At 45.4% G+C, this 21,420-nt stretch overlaps 1 protein-coding gene across 7 annotated transcripts in view; it reads right to left on the bottom strand.

Moving 5' to 3' along the window:
- Positions 1 to 21,420, bottom strand: part of MMP24 (matrix metallopeptidase 24) — a 113,634-nt gene that overhangs the window by 44,418 nt on the left and 47,796 nt on the right. For 6 of the 7 annotated variants that reach the window (XM_075901454.2, XM_075901449.2, XM_075901450.2 and 3 more), the window contains one exon: positions 8,376 to 8,537. The exons of the other annotated variant lie outside the window; for it this stretch is intronic. In XM_075901454.2, the coding sequence (XP_075757569.1) occupies positions 8,376 to 8,537 (162 nt within the window). The remainder of the gene's footprint in view (positions 1 to 8,375; positions 8,538 to 21,420) is intronic. 7 annotated transcript variants of the gene reach the window in all.

Raw genomic sequence — 21,420 nt, 5'->3', positions numbered from 1 at the left:
CAATCCCGTCCATGTGACCTTGAGGCCTGTAGGGGGTGAGATAGTGACGCCTGTTTGTGGGGTTAATCTGGTGCAAATCACCAGCCCTCTCAAAGCCTGTGAGGTCAATATCAATATTCACCCCCTCCTTAAAGTGGGGCAGCACTTTGTAGTCTACTTCCCCCACAGTGCTGTCATCTAGGGGCCCATCCCCGCTTACCCATGGGACAGCCCTTCTGCCACCTCTTCTCCATATTCAGCTTGTGCGTCTGCTGTTCTGCTGCTACACTGACTGCCCCCGCAGCTACTCCCCAGTTCTCCGGGCATCCCAGGAGCCTCATTGGGATCTGGAGCCTGTTCCTGACTGGTCATTCTCTACAAGTTGAACCATTAGCTACTCCTTAGTGAGCCTCCCCACCCCCTGCCGGCACAGTCATACCAGGTCGTTCTTACAGAGATGATTATAGGCCATTTCCTTGCTGATTCCTTCAACAGTCTTGTTTATCGCTGGCAGCCACTGCAAAGCTCCTGCACCCACAGTCAACCATCTACAGAAAGCCTCCACGAACCATCCTCTGCTACCACATTGTCAGGGACACTCAGTCCCAGGAAAGAACCCCCTTCTGTGCAACAGCCCCTTCTCGGTGGGTCCACACTTTCCCGGTGTTAGCCATTCTGCCTCTTGGGACTGTACCTCTCTGAGCCTTCAGCACACCTGTGTCTGCCATGGGCGCCACTCGCTCTGTACCCCCAGGGCCTCCACTCGCAAAGGGAATAATGCAGCCCTGCTCTCTAGTCTGGAGTGACTCTCGAACAGCATAAAGCAGGAGGGTTTATAGAGCATATGAACATAGCATAGGAACTCCCAGGACCAGCAGGCCTGGCCTTCTTCAGTACAGCACCTCTGAGTCTCTCCTGCATTCAGCTCTGCGAGGCATGATCTCTCTCTGCCCACTCCAAAAAAACCCTCCTTCCAGCCAAGCCTCCAATATCCCCCTCCAGTGGCTCCTCCCTTGTCCTTTGTCCAGGTAAACAGGATTTCCTAGGCCCCTCTTTTCTCCACCTCTCCTCAGGGTTGCTTAAACCCTGTCGACACCTAAACTTATTTGATGCCTAAATTGTCAGGGTAAAAGTCCTTTTGTGACTGCATTTCTGCCTATGAATGTGCACACTGTTTCTTCAATGTAGGCATCCACATGCCTGCTTCCTGCTGTAGCAGAGAGGCCCAACCCCCGCCCTGTGAGCGCACACAAACTGTTATTTTTGTTCCCACGTCTTCACGCTAGGAGTCCACTACAGGCCACCTACCCAGGTGGAAGAAGTGGATGAGGCTTTTTTTAAACAACTAACAAAGTCATCCAAAGCCCAAGATTTGGTGGTGATGGGGGACTTCAACTATCCAGATATATGTTGGGAAAACAACACAGCGGGGCACAGACTATCCAATAAGTTCTTGGACTGCATTGGAGACAACTTTTTATATCAGAAGGTTGAAAAAGCTACCGGGGGGAAGCTGCTCTAGATTTGATCCTAATAAATAGGGAGGAACTGGTTGAGAATTAGAAAGTGGAAGGCAGCTAGGGTGAAAGTGATCATGAAATCATAGAGTTCACAATTCTAAGGAAGGATAGAAGGGAGAACAGCAAAATAGAGACAATGGATTTTGGGAAGGCGGATTTTGGTAAGCTCAGAGAGCTGACAGGTAAGGTCCCATGGGAATCAAGACTGAGGGGAAAAACAACTGAGCTGAGCTGGCAGTTTTTCAAAGGGACATTGTTAAGGGCCCAAAAGTAAGCTATTCTGATGTGTCGGAAAGATAGAAAGTACGGCAAAAGACCGCCTTGGCTTAACCACGAGATCTTGCATGATCTAAAAATAAAGGAGTCATATACAAAATGGAAAGTAGGACAAATTACAAAGGATGAATATAGGCAAACAGCACAGGAATGCAGGGGCAAGATTAGAAAGGCAAAGGCACAGAATGAGCTCAAACTAGCTACGGGAATAAAGGGAAACAAGAAAACTTTTTATAAATACATTAGAAGCAAGAGGAAGACCAAGGACAGAGTAGGCCCACTGGTCAGTGAGGATGGAGAAACAGTAATAGGAAACTTGGAAATGGCAGAGATGCTCAATGACTTGTTTCGGTCTTCACCGAGAAGCCTGTAGGAATGCCTAACATAGTGAATGCTAGTGGGCAGGGGGTAGTTTTAGAAGGTAAAATAAAAAAGGAACAAGTCAAAAATCACCTAGAGAAGTTAGATGCCTGCAAGGCACCAGAGCCTGATGAAATGTATCCTAGAATACTCAAGGAGCTGATAGAGGAGGTATCTGAGCCTCTAGCTATCACCTTTGGAAAATCTTGGGCGACAGGAGAGATTCCAGAAGACTGGAAGAGGGCAAATATAGTGCCTGTCTATAAAAAGGGAAATAAGAACAACCCAGGAAACTACAGACCAGTTAGTTTAACTTCTGTGCCAGGGAAGATAATAGAGCAAGTAATTAAGGAAATCATCTGTAAACACTTGGAAAGTGGAAAGGTGATAGGGAACAGCCAGCATGGATTTGTAAAGAACAAATCATGTCATACCAATCTGATAGCTTTCTTTAATAAGATAACGAGTCTTGTGGATAAGGGAGAAGCAGTGGCTGTGGTATACCTAGACTTTAGTAAGGCATTTGACACGGTCTCACATGATATTCTTACCAATAAACTAGGCCTCTGAACTCACACTGTACCCTTTCCACTGCTCCAATGGTAAGGAGGCGATGGACTTCTTGTTGTAACTGGTACTCGTGAGAAGGGTCCCTAAAGAGGGATAGGGAAGGTGAGGAGGTTGGAGGTATTGATGTGAATGGGATGGTGTAACCTGTCGAAACGATCTCAAGAACCCAACGGTCGGTGGTGACGCTGGCCCAATGTTCATAAAAAGGTTTGAGCTGATGATGAAAAATGGCAGCTGCAGGATTGGGTTGGTGCCTGATGCAGGGTGTGATACAAGTGACGCCTGTCTAGAATATGTACTTCTGTGTTCCTCCCAGCGCATATTATCGCCTGATGTAATTGGAGAGTGAAGTGTCATCAAGCCTCTCTATGAAAGGAGAGATGAAAGATACACATTTCTTGGCTGAACGGTGCAGTGGAACGTGCATTCCAGTGTTGGTGACAGAGGTAAGGAAGACCTGTGGTGTAGTAACTCGGTGCCAGTGGTGAAGGAGACGGTGGCCAGTGAGAAGGTCGGTGAAGGGCTAGGACTATGTGGTCTATTCAACTTTGCCCATGGCTTTCTTGGTTCCGAAGGTGTATCCAGTGCATCCTGTGCCAAAGAAGGGCAAGCTGCTCGTGTCAGAATGGCCCGTGGTGTTGGTGCCGTGGGCTGCGGCGCCAACATCAGTGTCAAAGCCTTTGCCAGTGCAGCTGCTGGTGCCAACGATGCCTTCAGTGCCAGAGGTCCTTTCCTGTTGTCAGCATCGACAGTGCTCGGTGCTGGCTCTTCAGGTCCAAGAGTGTCCTAGGACGTGGCGAAGTAGTGCCAGAGGTACTTGGCTTATCTGCAGTGCTGATCCTGCTCGATGGTACCGGTGGCAAGGAGCGGGCCAGGAAGTGCGCTTTTTCGATGCAGACCTCATAGTGGGGGAAGGAGCTCTGTGCTTTTCAGCCTTATGGGCTCCGAAGGAACCATGGGTGGAACAGTGTCCACAGGTTGCAGCACTTAATCAAACAGGAACATGCGTAATTGCATCTTCCTATCTCGATGAGCTCTAGCCGTGAGGTTTGAACAATGTGGGCACTTCTGAGGCACATGGGCCTCTCCTACGCATCTGATACATGCTGAGTACCCGCTGAACACTGGGATTGCCTCGTGACATGTGTCGCATTTTTTAAAGCCCGGCAATTTTGGCATTGTAGGAGGGAAACTATCAGAAGTTCACCTCAATCTGTGTAATCTCAGTCCTTTTTTCTCCTTTCTTTTCTTCAACCTCAGAAAAGCAGCAAAACAGTAAAAAAAAAAAGTTTTAACAAGTAACTATAAACTAACTACTATGGTATGAACTATAAACTATGTACAGGAACAATAAATTAAGTAACAGAATTCTTAATTTCGTGATCATCAGTTGAGGAGACGAGCTCACTCTGTCTGTGACTGAGGGCGACAACGAAGGAACTAGCAGGAGCTGGACTGCACACACAAGAGAAAGAGCACAAATGTTATGAGATGTTGACCGCGCATGCGTGGTCTGGCTGACTACTGCTGCTGAAGGTTACTTTATTAGGCATGTAACAGCTCTTCACCCATACTGCCCAGACCCAGCTTTGGGTGTAGGTGTGTTAAGTACAGGGTGATACAATTCCAATTCATGCTGTGCATCACACCGTAACTAGTAAAAAATGTATATAAGCAACAGCTATGGTTCTTGCAGGTAAAGGCCAATCATTCTGCAATTTGCATTCAGATAAGTTGCTTTGAAGATTGCCTATGGCAAGCTTATCAGTTCAGAGTGCTGTCCCTCGACTCTATTACCCCTACATTTACCCTTTGGGACTGGTTTGTCCACCTTAGTTTAAAAGATTTGTACTTTCATGTTTCCATAAGTCCTTTGCACTTCATGTACCACAGGGTTATTGTTGGAGGGCACTACTGTCAATAGAATCATTTGGGTCAGGCTTTCTGAGGTCCCAAGAGTATTTATGAAGTGTCTTATGGTAGCAATGGCATTGTTACTGGCGGCAACAGGGACTGTTTGGCCAGGCCAAGGAAGATCTCTCCGCAGTGGCCTCACAAACTTGCACTTTGTATAACCACTGTAGCTTGACAATAAATGTCTGGAAATGATGCTCACACTGTGTCATATATTCCGTTCACTGGGGTCGCACTGGATTCACCCCTGCATGAAGTATAATTACCACAGAAAATAATGATCCAGATACAATCAGCGAGGTGACTTTTACATCAGTGGCTCTTTCTATGCTAATGGGCCTGACAGCATTAATAACAAGTGTAACTTCAATTATGTATCTTCATGAGTGACAATGTAGCCCTGGATTAAGAAATTTCAAGTCCAATGTGACTAGTGGTTCCAGAAATAATCAGATCAGTGCTGTATGGTGGTGTTGTCCCAAAAATGTTTTGAAGAAATTCCATTCAGTTCACCCATGCCTCCTGTCCACATTTTAACCAATGTGTTGAAGTTGGGTTGGGGTGCTGTCTAGGCAGTGATCACACAGTCTGGGGTCACTGAGTTCTGTCCAACAAGAAATTACACAAATGCTCTAGAACTGGGAGTCATTTCATTTGATGCTGATTAAATACTTTTGTCCACTAATCAGCAACAGGATAGTTCAGATAATACATCGCAGTTGTGTTTTCTGCAGCTATCTAAGCAAACACAGAGGTTTTATTCATATAACCTGTGCACGAAAGCAACAGCATTCTTGGGGTACATCTACACTACAGAGAACAATCAAAGCTGCCCTTGTCTATCTTCCAGAGTTTGAATTAGCGGGTCTAGTGAAGATATGCTAATTGGAACTTAGAGGGGAACTCCAGTCGATGCCGGTAGTCCTGCTTCCACAAGGAGTAAGGGAAGTCGAAGAAAGAGAGCTCTCCCTTCAACTTCCTGCAGTGTGGACAGTGCCAATAATGTACTTTGACTTCAGATAAGCAATTAACATAGTCCAATGAGCTGGCAGATTGTCTGAGCAGAGAAAAGTCAAATATGCACAAGTAGTTTCTGAAGCACTTGACAAAAGAGACATTTTTGAGCAGTGGAAGTATCCAGACATAGATCTGTTTGCTTCTAGCCTCAGTGCAAAACACAGCAGATTTTATCCCTCTTTGGAGCAGAGACTTAGTCAGAACCAGACAGTAAGAGACCATCAGTATTGGATGCCTTTCTGACAACAGGACCAAGATACACAAGTGCTGACTTTCTTTTTTCCAGGAGGGGTGCTCTGCCCCTTCTCTCCAGTTCCCCACCCTTGCACTACTTCTTCCCACCCTCACACTGCCCGTCCCCAGCACCTCCTTCCTGCCATCAAGCAACTGATCAACAGGGCCCAACAAACAGCTGATTGTCAGGGGGCTAGAGAGTGTTGAGCACCAACTATTTGGGTCTATGCCAGGGTCAGTGTGACGTCTTTTCCCCTGTTGCACCAGTCCAAAGAGCAATCAATGAGATCACTCTGGCTCAATCCTGGTTGAATAGAAGAACATAAGAACAGCCATACTAGGTCAGGCTAATATCCATCTAACCCTGTATCCTGTCTTCTGACTATGGCCAATGCCAGGAGCCCCAGAGGGATGAACAGAACAGGGTAAACATAACATCTATCCAGGGGGAATATTTCACCATCTGCCATTGTACACACACCTACTGACTCAGCAGGAAGGATCAGTATTTCATTCCAACGTGAGCTCACTAAATCTGGCAATGTGAGTGACTGCATCTTGAAATCTGCTGAATATTTGTGCCCTGCTGATGTACAAAACGTTATACTGAATCCTAGAAAAGAGTCCAGCTGTAAATGCTACTTTAGACAATGCAAAAGCATTCTATTATGATTAGGATGACCAGATTTCCCTATGCTGAATACTGGCCACCTAGTAAAATTACTCATATTCAGGCAAGTTCAACAACAATCAATCAGAACTATACAGTACAAACATTCAAATGAAGAACATGCTGACTAAGCCTGTTAAAAAGAAACATTGTGTAGTTAGATTCTTTTTCTTTATATTCTTATCTTTAAGACTTTAGGGTTCCCACAGGGAAGAGAACACACAGACACTCCCATACAGGGGTTGGTGGGTGACCGACTGATGCAACCCTCCTTGCCGATGTTCTCCGTTCTCAATGCTTGGCAGGGCCCACAGCACAAACCCACCTCTCCTGGTGTCTGGCGCCGCATCTTCCCAAGACAATACATGAGCAGCCCAAGCAGGACCACATGCCCTCCCCACATTTCTGTCAGGGCTCACATCAGAATGTGGCCAGCAGCAGCCTTTCAGCACTGTGCGAGAGGCAAGGGACAGGAGCGGCTTCCAGCTGCATGGGATGGGGGGGGGGGGGCGGAGACATGGCCCATGTCTTTGTAGAACTCATCTCTTCCTCCACCCGCTCCATAACTGGAAGCAGCTTGATCCTCCCCACCTGCACAATGTTGAAAGCTGACACCTCCAGGTTGCTGCTGGCCTCCTGTCTCCTGGCTACAGTACTGGCAAGAAGGGGTTAAACCTTAAGGATACTTTGCGCACCAGGGTGGGGAACCTGACTGCAGGGACTTTACCCAACGCAGCAGAGAGGTGGTTAGCAAGAGTGCCTAGGAGATGGAGCAATCCCATGGTCCCTGGGGGAGAACCTAGGGCAGACGGTAAAGGAGGCGCTAAGCTCCTGCCTGAGGGCTGCTGTGGAGCCTGTAGTTTTGGAATTGAACAGTCTGGAAATTGCTCCCCACCCCTGCCACTCCTGAGACACTGTGCCAGTGCTGTGCAGGGCTCGTCTTCCGTCCAGAGGGTCTTGTCTCAGGTGCTCACTCAGCCAGATGAGGCAGGGAAGGAAGGATCCTGCCGGCCAGACTGTTGATGAGCTGGGTGCTCTGATCAGAGGCTTGTTCTCTGCACAGTACTGGAAGTGGGATGCGCCCAGCCTGGGGGCAGATATGAGGGAACAGCAGGGCACATAATTATGATCAGAAAGTACCAGTCTGGTTCCCTTGAATGCTCAGTTCTGAAGTATCAGTTATTCCTTGGCTGTTATGGTTGATTACAGTCTGTAAGCTTCATTTATCAGCAATTCCAGCATTTTGCCAGCGGATTAATGGGAAGCCTTGGTCTGCTCACAAACTAGTAAAGAAATTTCTTGAAGGATGAAGGAACGTCTAGCCCCCAGGTAAATCTCCCACAGCCTCTTAGGACATGACACTGAGATTGTCCCACCTCATGCAGCCACTCTTTGAACCTCTGCTCGTTTCCCTACTCGGGCCTCATCTTCTGTGCATGCTTCCTCGCCCTGTACCAAAGCATCTTCCCACCCTGCAGTTTTCTCCCACAAAATCTTCTCTCCCAGATCCTCCTCCTGTGCAGCCTTCACATGCTCAAGTCTCCTTTCCCCACTGAAAACAGACACGTTTCTTATAACTTTAGTTCTCTAAAATGTTAAAGAAGCCCAAATTTCATAAGCAGACACTAGAAGCCACAAACCCTTGCCCTTTGCATCCTCCCACCTGTACCTCTCCTATAGCTCCCTGCCCTTGTCACCAGCCCTCCCTGCCAAAGGAGAGGATCTGATCCATAGCCTGTAAACTCTGGCAGGGGACGAGTACCGTTGTGAGTCTGTAAGATACCCAGCAGCACACATGGGTCCAGGAAAACAAACACAGGATTAATGTTGCTCACCGTAGATTTTCTGAATTCCTTGGAGATCATCCTGTGGGAGTTTGAAGTTGTGTGTTTCCATGTACTGGTAGAAAGGAGCCATGATAGCACTGGGGTCATTGGAGTGTTCCAGGCCCAGTGCATGACCCAGCTCATGGACAGCAACCAGGAAGAGATCATTCCCTGCAGAGAAAACACACGTCCTTATGAACCTGTCAGCTGGGCACTGAATTCAGTAACCCAGAGCCAATACCCTAGAGATTCTAAATACAACAATCAGTCTTGGCTAATGTGCAGCCAATAACAACACCGCTAGCTGCTGAAAACAATTCTCCTGCCTAGCAGGCACAGTGAAAGACCAAAAGAGGTCAGCACATTTCGATGCAATGTAGTGACATGGTGATGCTTGATACAAATTAAAATATTAATGACTGTAAAACCATCTTCATCTTTGAAAAGTTAAATGCTGTATTCTCGCCCCCCATGCTCCATGGGATTGGTTCAAGGCTCTATAGCTCATGACTTACCACCTCAGGCTATGCCATCGTAAACCAACTTCTTAAACTACTCAGCAGCTCAGCCACAGAACACAAATGTTTGATTTTTCTCTCTTTACTCCAGAGCTTTAAAATATTAAAGAATCACAGAAAGGATGAGCCAATTGATGTGCAAAGCAAAGAAAAAAAAGACAAATGTGTAATCACCATCAATGTTAAATGCATGAAGGTACATACGATTAGACTGTGCCCTGCAGAGGTGTAAGAAGTTATCATAGAATCATAGAATACTAGGACTGGAAGGGACCTCGAGAGGTCATCGAGTCCAGTCCCCTGCCCTCATGGCAGGACCAAATACTGTCTAGACCATCCCTGATAGACATTTATCTAACCTACTCTTAAATATCTCCAGAGATGGAGATTCCACAACCTCCCTGGGCAATTTATTCCAGTGTTTGAGTACCCTGACAATTAGGAACTTTTTCCTAATGTCCAACCTAAACCTCCCTTCCTGTAGTTTAAGCCCATTGCTTCTTGTTCTATACCCAGAGGCCAAAATGAACAAGTTTTCTCCCTCCTCCTTATGACTCCCTTTTAGATATCTGAAAACTGCTATCATGTCCCCCCTCAATCTTCTCTTTTCTAAACTAAACAAATCCAATACCTTCAGTCTTCCCTCACAGATCATGTTCTCTAGACCTTTAATCATTCTCGTTGCACTCCTCTGGACCCTCTCCAATTTCTCCACATCTTTGTTGAAATGTAGTGCCCAGAACTGGACACAATACTCAAATTGAAGCCTAACCAGCGCAGAGTAGAGTGGAAGAATGACTTCCTGTGTCTTGCTCACAACACACCTGTTAATGCATCCCAGAATCATGTTTGCTTTTTTTGCAACAGCATCACACTGCTGACTCATTCAGCTTGTGATCCACTATAACCCCATGATCCCTTTCTGCCGTACTCCTTCCCAGACAGTCGCTTCCCATTCTGTATGTATGAAACTGTTTGTTCCTTCCTAAGTGGAGGACTGCGCATTTGTCTTTATTAAACTTCATCCTATTTACCTCAGACCATTTGTCCAATTTGTCCAGGTCATTTTGAATTATGACCCATCCTCCAGAGCAGTCGCAACCCCTCCGAGCTTATAAGAAACTTCCACCAGGTGTGCAGCAGCAAGTGAGCAGTAGGAACTTGCTCCTCTGCTCCCAGAGTTGGTGGGCACAGCCTACAATTCCCAGCCCCATATTAGCTCTCTTTTCAGTCTATGAGCACAAACAGAGAAACCATGGCAATTTCCCCTCCAGCTTGAAGTGCAGACATACCCTCAGGCATGATTTCTTCTCTGCACTGCTCCTGAAATGAAGAAGTTGGGGAGAATTATCCATCCACCCAGTGCTCTCTACAGCCAGAATTAGGTGGTAGAGCAGTGTCGCCCAAGACCGGGGGTATGCATTTTTCACACCTGAGAGAAGGGTGAAAGTAACAAATGTCCTACAGGTACTGTCATATTGCACCCCTACCCTCAGGGCAGGGTCTTCAGTGTGGGGCGGGTGCCATGTGACAGTACCTGGAAGAAATTTAAGTGTGGGTTGGAGCTTAGGGGGCTTAGGACAGGGAGCTGGAGAGTGTGTGGGTATGGGTGTGAGGGGCTGAGGGCAGGGGTTGGTGTGGGAAGTGCAGGAGTCAGGGCAGGGGGCTGGAGGTGTGAGAGAGGGACTTAGGGCAGGAGGCTGGGGTGTGTGTGTGTGTGTAGGGTGGGGATGTGGGATAAGAGGCTTGGGTGGGGGCAATTCTGTCTGGTAACTGCCCTATGCTGCTCCTGTTTCCAGCCAAATGGGAGCTGTGGGTTGAGCGTTCTTAGGGTCAGAAAGAGAGCTAAGGGTGGATGAGGTGCTGCAGAACCCTGGGATCCTGGCCCAGCGTCTAAGCTTCTGGCTGCCAGTACTCTGTACCATGGTCCAGGCTGCTGGTCCCGTATGCCTGGGGCTCTCGTGCCGGCCTGCACATCTGTGGTCCTGACTGCCAGCCTCATGCATAGCGGTTTGTTCTTGGCCTCAAGTCATTTGCAGAACTGGGACATGGATAACCATCCTTCCATCAAAGCATGCTAGTCACAGAGGAACCTGAGACAGAGATAGTGAATCAGAGTGTTCATTAATGGATCTCAAAGTCGCTGTGTTGTTTCAGGCCAATTCCACAAGCCAAATGCACAGGGAAGCCTTGGAACTTAACTTCAGTTGCAGGTTTGGGACCCATCACAAAGGTATTAAAGACATTACCTGGCTAGCACACGACCTTCCGCATCCTAATGACTTTTAAAAACCAAACAATGGGGACTTAAGAACAATTTGCACCTTCTCTATCAGCTTCATGTAACATGAACACTAATTCACTTTTGTTCCCCTTCCTTCTCCCCTCCCCCCACATCCTCTATTTATTTTGGAACTGGACTTTTAGTAACTCCACTCATCTGAAGAAGTGGGCTGTGCCCATGAAAGCTAATGATACCATCTACATGGTTGGTTTTTTTTTTTTTAAGTCTTTAAGGTGCTGCTAGATTATTCATTCTTTTTCCAGTGACAGACTAACTCGGCTAACCTTTTGAAGCTCACTGTGTAGTGTAGACCAAGCCTTGGGTATGACACTCCTGTTAATACATGTAACTGCATCACACTGTTGACTCACATTCCATTTGTGATCCACAACCACACCTTTTCAGCAATACTGCTGTCTAACCAATTATTCCTCCTCATGTAGCTGTGCCTTTGATTTTTCCTAAGTTTTCTACTTAGCTCTTGTCATTACTCAGTTTCATGTTGTTAGCTTCAGATCAATTCTCCAGTTTGCCACGGTTGTTCTGAATTCACATCCTTTCCTTCAAAGCACCCAGCTTGCTGCCATCCATAAATGTTATACGTAGTGATGTGAGGTGAGAATATTCTCTGAAGAATATTCTCCGAGAACGAGAATATTCTGAGAATATTCTCCAAAAGATTATTTCCCGAGAATTTGAGAATTTTTCATTTCCTCTTGAAATAATACATTGTATTCAACTTTTAGAACACTCTCAATGTTAAAGAGCTTTCTTGATCATTCAAGATAGTTTGAGAACGTCATAAAACATTCCAGAATGTTATGGAACTTTCTAGAACAGTGGTCCCCAACCTTATGGGGCTGCTCGGTGCCCGGGGGCAGAGCCACCCCTGTGCCGCCCGGGGCCGGCACCGCCCCTGTGCTGCCCGCGCGTCCGGGGACGCCCATACACCACACGCCCAGAGCCAGCACCGCCCATGCGCCACACGCCTAGGGGCGGGGCTGGCCCCGATCACTTGGCGGGCGCACAGAAATGGCCTGGTGGGCGCCATGGCGCCCGCGGGCACCACATTGGGGACCACTGTTCCAGAACATTCATGAGTCAGGAATTCTGACTGTTATGGAAGCATCACAAAAAGTATATAAAGAGGCAAAAACACATTTATTCTCTTTTGTGAAAGGTGTAATTGTGTTTTCATCAGTATGAAAAGAAGAACTAAGCCTAAAAGTGATGTGTGGGATTATTTCCTTCATAAAACAGTTAAAGACAAAGTGTTATATGAATGTAAGTACTGCAAGGCTGAATACATCAGAAATGCAACAAGGATGAGAAAGCATATTTCCAATTGTTTGAAGACTCCTGCTGACATCAAGGAAAAGGCAACAAAATTCTCAGAGTCCAGAAGCAGATCACATCAACCATCAACATCTATAGAACACTGTGATAGTGCTAGTGAATTTACATCACCACCTTCTACATCTAGTTCAGCCAAGGTGTCTCACTCTATAAGTCGCTACTCTGATTCTATGAATGAAACCGAAAACAAAGTTTTGGATGAATTTTTTGCACAAGCTATATTCTCATGAGGATCGCCTCTTTCACTGGTTGAAAACGAAGGCTGGATTACTTTCATGAAAAAATTAAGACCATCTTACAAGATGCCAGCCAGGTACTCACTTTCTAACAAACTTTTGGAAGCTGAATATCAACGTGTTGATGCTCTTATAAAAACAAAAAACAGGATGTGATGAAAAATTTTGAAAAAAGAAAAGATATGGCGCTACAAGACATTCAGTAAGCTGCAAATATTCTAGATCCAAAATTCAATGATGAGTGCCTTACTAGAAATGAACAAATACAAGGAACTGAATTCATTGATAAATTAGTCACAATAATGTATGGCACTGATCACTCAGCAAAAGTCATTGCAGAGCTTGCAGAGTATCGTGCTAAAGAAGGTTTTTTTTGGAAAATCATATGTAACAAAATCAGCTGGCTCAGTAGATGCAGTAACATGGTGGAAAGGTATTTGCTATAGATCAAAATTAGAGAAAGCAGCGATCAACATATTGAATATGCCACCAACAATGGCAGCAACTGAAAGAAATTTCAGTACTTACAGTATCATTCATCGTGCAAAAAGAAACAAGTTTACACAAGAAAGGGCAGGCAAGCTGACATTCATAGCCCATAATATAAAGCTTCTTAAAAACCCAAATGATGCTCTGTTGAAATCCTCAAGAGAAAAAGGGAAACAGAACTAGAGAAATAAGGAAGAAGAAACTGATGATGCTGAAGAGAAAGAAGAAGATGAAGAAGAGGATATGTATGAGGAAGAAGAAGAGATAGAAATATATGAGTCAAATTTGAAAAGTGCAGATTCTGATTAGAAATGTATTCAATCCAGAAAGTTAAAAATATTTGTATCCTGCAACAGAAGATTTGCAATAAAAGTTCTAGTAATTCAAACCTCTGTCTTTTTTCTTTACTTTCCCGAATTTTCATTTTAACAATTGGAAACTTTCATGATTCTTGAAGTTTTATTAAAGAAAGACATTATTATAAATATTAAAATTCTTTAAAAACTATTTAACAAGTATTTAAGAGAAAATTTTCAAAAATATTCTCACATTGGAGAATGTTCTCGAGAATATTCTCCGAAAGTTTATTCCTGAGAATTTAACACCACAAGTTATACAAACACTCTCCACACTAATATCCAAGTCCTTAATGAAAATATTCATTAATAGCGGAGCCAGGGCAGAACACTGCACTATCCACCAGCTACACTGCCAGTCTACCAGTGAACCACTGACAGCTGCACTTTAAGCAGTCTTTCAGTGAATTCAAAACCCGATGTATCGTCATTTCATCCAGACCATGAATCCTTATGAGAATTTTATGTGGGAGTGTGACAAAAGCTTTATAAAACCAAGATGCATCACAGCTACTGCTCTACCTCAGCCCTGAGCCAGGGACCCTATCAGAGAAGGAAATTAGGTGATTTGACATGATTTGTCAGGAGAACTGGCTTCCGCCAGTATCTCACAATGTCTGCCATGATGGCTGTGCTCAGTGTTTTGATCTCCGCTGCCCTGCAGGCATGTGCCCCTCCCCTTTCAAAGCTCAGGGAAGTATCTGACAGCTGAGGCTACGTCTATACTGTAGCCTTCTTGTGGAAAAGCATGTACAAATGAAGCATGGTGTAGAATATCATTGTGCTTCATTTGCATAAGTAATGAGCAGCTGTTTTTGCGCAAGAGGTTTTGTGCAAAAACGAGCCGTGTAGATGGCTCCTTTTTACGCAAAAAGCCCCTCTTGAGCAAGAGCTGTTCTTCCTGAAAAAATGAGGAAGACGTAGACTGAGCGAGCTGCTCCGTTTGGGGAACAAACAAAAAGAGAAAATCACTGGAATGCTCCTGTTCTATCCTGCTAGGAATACAGCAGCAGGCAGACTGCTGCTGCAGGGGGAAGGCTGGAGAGACAGCTGTGCTTCTTTGCCATCCCTCAGCACAGAGTACTTACAGAGCTACTCTTGATACCACTCCCAGGACCTGAGAATGCTGAGGGAGAACTCAGAAAGAATCCCAAGAAGTGGAAAGATCAGCCCTGCCTTCCTACAGCACTGCACTGTGGGATGCTTATCCACAATGCTTTACTCTATCTGCCAACAGGGGAGCTAGGAATGTGGCTATGAAACGTCAACTGTAGGGTAAACTGAGGCAGCCCTAAATATGCTAGTAGGCCTCTAAACAGCATGACTCCATCCTGGGATTAGGCCTGGGAACACCAGAGTCAGGATAAAAGCTGCAGGCAGTAAGACGACCCTTGACACCATAGCAACCACATTCTAAGACACTCTGACAGGACCTCAGTAACGTAACACACTTTGCTCAAGATAACATTCATAAAATATGCTTAACTGTCTTGCTTCATTCCTAGATAATGAGCCTGAAAACCAAGCGCTGCACCAACTCAAGGCCATACCCGCCTGCTATAGAAACATCATCATTTATGCAAACTAAAATGTTATTACTGTTTTGCTGACATGTTTTGGCATTTGAACAGTAACTACCTGTATATTAATTAATGAGTTGTTACTTTGCAATGGGCGGAGATATTATGTAATCTTTAGTAGTTCTATTGGCTTATGTGCTCATTTCGTCTTGCTGCTAGACCTATCAAATCATTTTTCCTCCATCCACCTGCTGACTATATAACCTATTGTATTGTGTTAATTAACCAGTGTTCACCAGGGTAACCCCTGAGTGTCACTCCATCAGCCGGTGTATAATAAATCCTCCGCTTGTTTTCACCTGCATCCAGAGTGTCCTGGATTATTTCCAACATCAACAATGGTAGGCAGAAAAACCAGTTTGATAGGTTTTCACTTCTGCATGTCAACAGCACTTTTGTCCCCAAACTTTCCCAGTGTAGACATAGCCTAACTCAAGATATCTTTCTAAAAATTCAGATTTAGCTCAACTGTAAGTTAATGAATTCGAAGAAAGACTCTATGGGTGAAATTCCCTAGCTTATGTTATGGAGGGCATTTTTAGAACAACAAAAATAATATAAACAAAAGTAAAATTTTCAGACCTGAATTGATTGTTGAGGTGGAACCACTAATTTTTTTTTCAGATGCCAGACCTCTTCAAATTCAAGTTGAGAATGCTTCCACCTATAGCAAAAGAGATGTCCTCTATACTTCCATGGTTAATATGAAGAATTGACAGAGGATTTTTAACTGAATCGTTTGCCTTACTATCAACATATTTACAAGGGTAACTATCACACTGAGCTCTGGTTTGAACATAAACTATTAAAAACACACACTTTAGAGCAAAGCAGCACAACGCAGAGGGGTTTTACAAACTAGGGAATTGTACTGAACTTTTCAAACAACATCCACTTAAACTTTTTTAAACACACAAATCAAATAGTGCAGTGCTACCACCAATGCAATTACAATACATTAGCTTACACTCATATCCCCAAAAGCCATTCTTTTTTACCCATAAGGAACAACACATTCTTTAAAGCTAATGATAATTTGTCTCAGTTGGATGGTGTTTTCTTTCCCTTTTCTCTGCATACTAGTATGTAAATAACGCCTGCTTCTCTCTCACCTAAATGGTACAGCTCTCAAAATGGAATATGTGATAATGCAGACCAGAGGGTATAGCTTGCACAGTACATAGAGACAGAAGAATTGCTTGAAAATGTCTCTACAGTCACCACAAATCTTTCAAACTTTTATCTCTGGAATTCCCTGCCTTCCCTTTCCATCTCCTTGTTGTGCTGCAGATAACTCAGCGTTAGTCCTTTGGAGACTGATATCTGAGGGTATGTCTATACTGCAGAGTTTATTGGAAAAACGGCTGTTTTTCCAAAAAAACTTCACTTATGTCCACAATGCAATTGCGTTCTTTCAAAAAAACATTGAAAGAACAGAGAGGGTTTTCTGACATTGGTAAACTTTTTTCTATGAGGAAGAAGCCTTTTTGCGAAAGAGATCTTTTGGAAAAAGGCATGTGTGGATGGGGAAGAGGGAGAGGAAAAAGCACATGCCCCGATGACCAGTCCATACATAGTAATCACAGCTGAAATGCGAGATAGCGTCCATTCAGTGTGGATGCTCTCTTTCGAAAAAGCAGATCACTTTTTTGATGCGCTTTTGCTGGGTGGACACTCTCTTTCGGAAGAAGTTTTTTCAGAAAATCTCTTTTGGAAAAGTCTCTTCCAAAAGAAGCCTGAACTCTAGACACAGCCTGAGTGGTCAGATCTCTGGACAGTGTCAATCTGTAAATCCTGAGGCATGTCCTCCCTTCTCTTCCCTTTCCAAAGCCAGAGTTCTGTGGACTCTCCAATGCCGTCCTGGGTCTTCTAGCCCAGCAGGGGTGCAACTGGAAGTGCCTGCAGGAGGATAAACATTAAGACTATAAACGATGGGAACCTTTGCACACAGATCCAGTCCTGCCCAAATTTTCTCCCACGTGCAGCAAGAAAAGCAGTATACACTCTGGTAACTCTCTCAAATCACTAACAATATTGAAAGCTGTACTTTTTAAAGTGATACAGTAGAGTCCCTATCATCCGACCTAAACGGGACTGACACATGGTCGGATTACCGAATATGTCGGATGATACAGACTCTACTGTAGAGAGCAACGGAACAGCTGATGCTGCTCCTGCCAGGGACGAAGTCTCTGCAGAGCAGCATCAGCTGTTCTGTTGCTCTCTAGGAGCAGCTGCTGCCGCTCCTGCCAGGATGCTTCCAGGCAGGAGCGTCAGTAGCTGTTCCCCTTGCTCTCTAGGAGAAGCGGCTGCTGCTGCCGCTATGCTTCTGGGCAGGAGCGGCAGCAGCAGCAGCTTCTCCTAGAGAGCAAGGGAACAACTGATGCCACTCCTGCGGGGGATGTCCCCCGCAGGAGCAGCATCAGCTGTTCCCTTGCTTTCTAGGAGAAGCTGCTGCTGCCACTGCAGCCAGGACGGCCTCAGTTGTTCCCTTGCTCTCTAGGAGAAGCTGCTGCTGCCACCGCTCCTGCCTGGAAACGTCCTGGCTGCAGCTACTCCTAGAGAGCGACGGGGCAGCAAGCGAGGCCGTTCTCTCGGCCTGCGCTGTATCTGACCCTGCAGCTCCCAGGGACAAAGTCCCTGGGAGCTGCAGGGTCGGATAAAGAGGAGTGTCGGATTACCGGGTGTCGGTTAATCCAGACTCCACTGTACTTCACATTCAGGTATTATTAATCATCAAAAGGGGCCAAGGGAACAGTATTGTCACCCTTGGACCTAAAATACTGAAAATTCCTATACATTTCAGGAAGTCTTCACACTGGATAATATGTGGAAGGAAGGCTGAAAATTAACAACTTATTAGAATGTTGACTGCATTAAACACCCTTAGTGACCCATGAGTAAAAATAGCTCTAAAATCCACAGCCTATGACATATTTTTGATATTTCCCCTGGCCACTAATGTTTTCATCTTGGCCTCAAAGAAGGGCTTTTTATGTGCAAACTAACTGGTTTAGCTACAGACCACTTTTGAACTCTTTTGAAAATAGAGATGTTACATTGCGTTTAATCAGCTAATCGAGTAGTTGATGGAATTTCCATTGACTACTTGATTAGTCAATAAGGGGGGAACTGCCACCTGGCTCTTACTACATGTAAAAGGCAGAGGTGCAGTGGGGGACCATGCGCGAGCTGGGAATCAGCTGTCCCAGCTCACACCTGGTCCCAGATCCTGTGCCTCTGCTTTAAGAGCATTTAAAGGCAGAGGTGCAGCATCTGGGACCGGGCGCAAGCTGAGACAGCTGATTCCTGGCTTGCGCCCGGTCCCCCACTGTGCCTCTGCTTCCCCTGCCCACCTGGCGGGAACAGACTTTTAAGGCAGCAAGAGGATGATAGAGGCAGCAAGGGGGGGAAGTGACTAGTTGAGTGACTAGCTGCTTACATCCCTATTTGAAAGCACAAATTATAATTAATTTCTTACCCAAAATGCACATGATAGAAGTGCTCTAAGGTGCTTTATTAGTCTAGCTATATGTGTCACCTGAAAATGACACCGTCAAATTTCATGAACTGGCATGCTTCAATGTGCTGCTTTTACAAGTTTGAAAAATGTCTGCTGCTTGCTTGACAGTATCTACATAGCTGCAGTTGACAGCTGCTCATCTCACAGCAATAAAATCTTTTCCTGGTTAAACCTTGGTAACTTGTGCTCATATATTTAACTTCTGAATTCCTCCTGCATTTCAACACCACCACAAGCAGCCTCTGAAACACCACAAAGTTTTTTAACCACAAACTGGGTAAATTTAAAGTCCCTTACCAGACTGTAATGGTATCTTCTCTAGTGCCGCTTCTTTGATCTCAGTCATCAGCTGTGGATTGGTTGAGTGTCTCCAGACAGGTTATGAGACTCAGGAAAAAGTTATGTAGATGCCAGAAGATCAGACTAGATGTTCAAAATGGCCCATTCTGGCTTCAGAATCTATGGATTGTTGGTCTCTTGCAGCTCAGAGGGCTGGATTTGAATCTCCCTGGAATCACAAGGCTGGGTCTGCAGATAAGCCCTTCTCGGAAACCTGCAAGGTGCCACTTTCTGTGTCCATCACAGGGCCTAAGTTTGTCATATTCGATCCAATTCCTCAGAAAAGGAATGTGTGCAGCTGCCAACTGCACGTGTTGATACAGTGCTGAACCTTCCAGAAGGTCACATTCATGGGGGGAGGGATAGCTCAGTGGTTTGAGTATTGGCCTGCTAAACCCAGGGTTCTGAGTTCAATCCTTGCAGAGGACATTTGGGGCAAAAATTCATCAGGGATGGTACTTGGTCCTGCTGTGAAGGCTGGGGACTGGACTCCATGACCTTTCAAGGTCCCTTCCAGTTCTAGGAGACAGGCAATCTCCATTATAGCCATAATTTTTCATGGCATCAGTCCCCTATCCACTGAATTACCAGATGTGTGAGTTGCCCCCAAATCCTATTGTAGACCTGACGATTTCTGTTGTAACTCATAGTGGGTCCCATATTGCATATGTCTCAGTCCAAAGCTAATCAGAACATCTGGGATGGGTAGGAGGAAGCATGCTGGCAGCTCCTTTTGGCTGGGGTCTAGGGATTAATATCAAGAAGCATGAATGGGATGCTTTCATCATCATGAGCAGTGGGTTGGAAATAAGAGCCATGCATTTGCACTGGGAATTTTTAAATGTTAGTGACTTCTGAATGGGTTGACCTCCCCCCCCAGCAGCAGAGTTTAATTACCTGGCTAGAGAAGGCAGCATGGAACAGTCAGCAAAGGGCTAATCTCACAGTGCTAGCATAGTCTATGGCTAAAATGACAGTTGAGTTGAAGTCTAGAGCAAGCCACAGACTACACAGAATGATCTGAAGCATCCTCCAATCTTTTTGGAGTCTTTTGTGTACTAGAACACACAACCAAGTTACAACATAACAATAATCCCTAGACATGGCAGGGCCTAGTGAGAAGAAACAGATGCCTAGACTTTTTCCATGAAGGAGGATATGAATGTTTGGGAACTCCTGAACAGAAAAAGAAGGTATATTTATAAAGTAATAGTGACACTCTGTACCCTGTGTTCACCACTTTTATATGGTTAGGATATATCTTGTGCAAAATATGCCTTGTGGGGTGGTATCTGGAAACTCAATCTACTGCAAGGCTACTCAACACGTAGCCTGTGGGCTGCATGCAGCCTCTGGCCTGTATGTTTGCGTCCCACGGTGTGGTTTGGGTTTATGCAGGGCTAAACACACGGCCCGCAGGTGGGATCATTTGAACATGGCCTCCGCTGGGAACATGCTCCACAACGGCGAGAGATGTAAGAACCTGTACCGTGCGCTTGGCTCAGAAGGTATCTAATCAATAGCTGAATTGAATGAAATCTGGCCAATGGCAGGAATGCTCTTACTACTGAGGAGTCTAGTTGCGCTTCAATGAACTTCAAGTCTTGGGTAGGTTGTAGTGTGGATTTGTCCTCGTTCATGAGTAGGCCTGGGGACTGGAAAGTTTGTCTGGTGATGTTGAGCATCATGCATACTTGCAAGGAGGTCCGATCTCTTATGAGGCAGTCGTCTAGATTGGGGAATATAACAACCCCGTTGCGTTGGACGTGAGCGGTTACTACTGAGAGCGTTTTCGTAAACACTCTGAAAGCAGCAGAGAGCCCGAATGGTAGGATGCAGTATTGGAAGTGATCTTCGCTAACAGTGAAACGTAGGAATCGTCTGTGCGCTGGATGAATTGTAATGTGGAAATACGCGTCCTGTAGGTCGAGAGCAGGAAATAATGGGAATAAAAGCCTTTCCCTTTGAAATGGTTGGGCATCCTTTCCACCGCACCGATTTCTAGTAGATGGTTCATCTCGGCACGTAGTAGATCTTCGTGAGATGGGTCCCTGAAGAGGGATGGGATTGGTAGGGTTGTGGGAGGGATGGATATGAATGGTATGGCATAACCAAATTGGATTATCTCCTATACCCATTTGTCATTGGTGATATCCACCCACTGGCGGTAGAAGGGGAGTAAGTGATGGTGAAACAAATGGGTACTCGTGGGCAGGTAGGCTGGTAACACTGGTTGCTTGCTCTCGACCAAGCAGTCGAACGTACTGCTTGGAATTGGATTGAGCTTGCAGGCGATTATTCTGGTTCCAACGTCTGGGAGGTCGGTGACGTTGGCATGATTGGTCCAATGGGAGGTGCTGTTGCTGCCACTGC

This window comes from Pelodiscus sinensis, chromosome 17, assembly GCF_052426305.1.
Source record: "Pelodiscus sinensis isolate ZL-2025 chromosome 17, ASM5242630v1, whole genome shotgun sequence".
NCBI classification, from domain to species: Eukaryota; Metazoa; Chordata; order Testudines; family Trionychidae; genus Pelodiscus; species Pelodiscus sinensis.
This window is presented reverse-complemented; position numbering and strand designations above follow the sequence as displayed.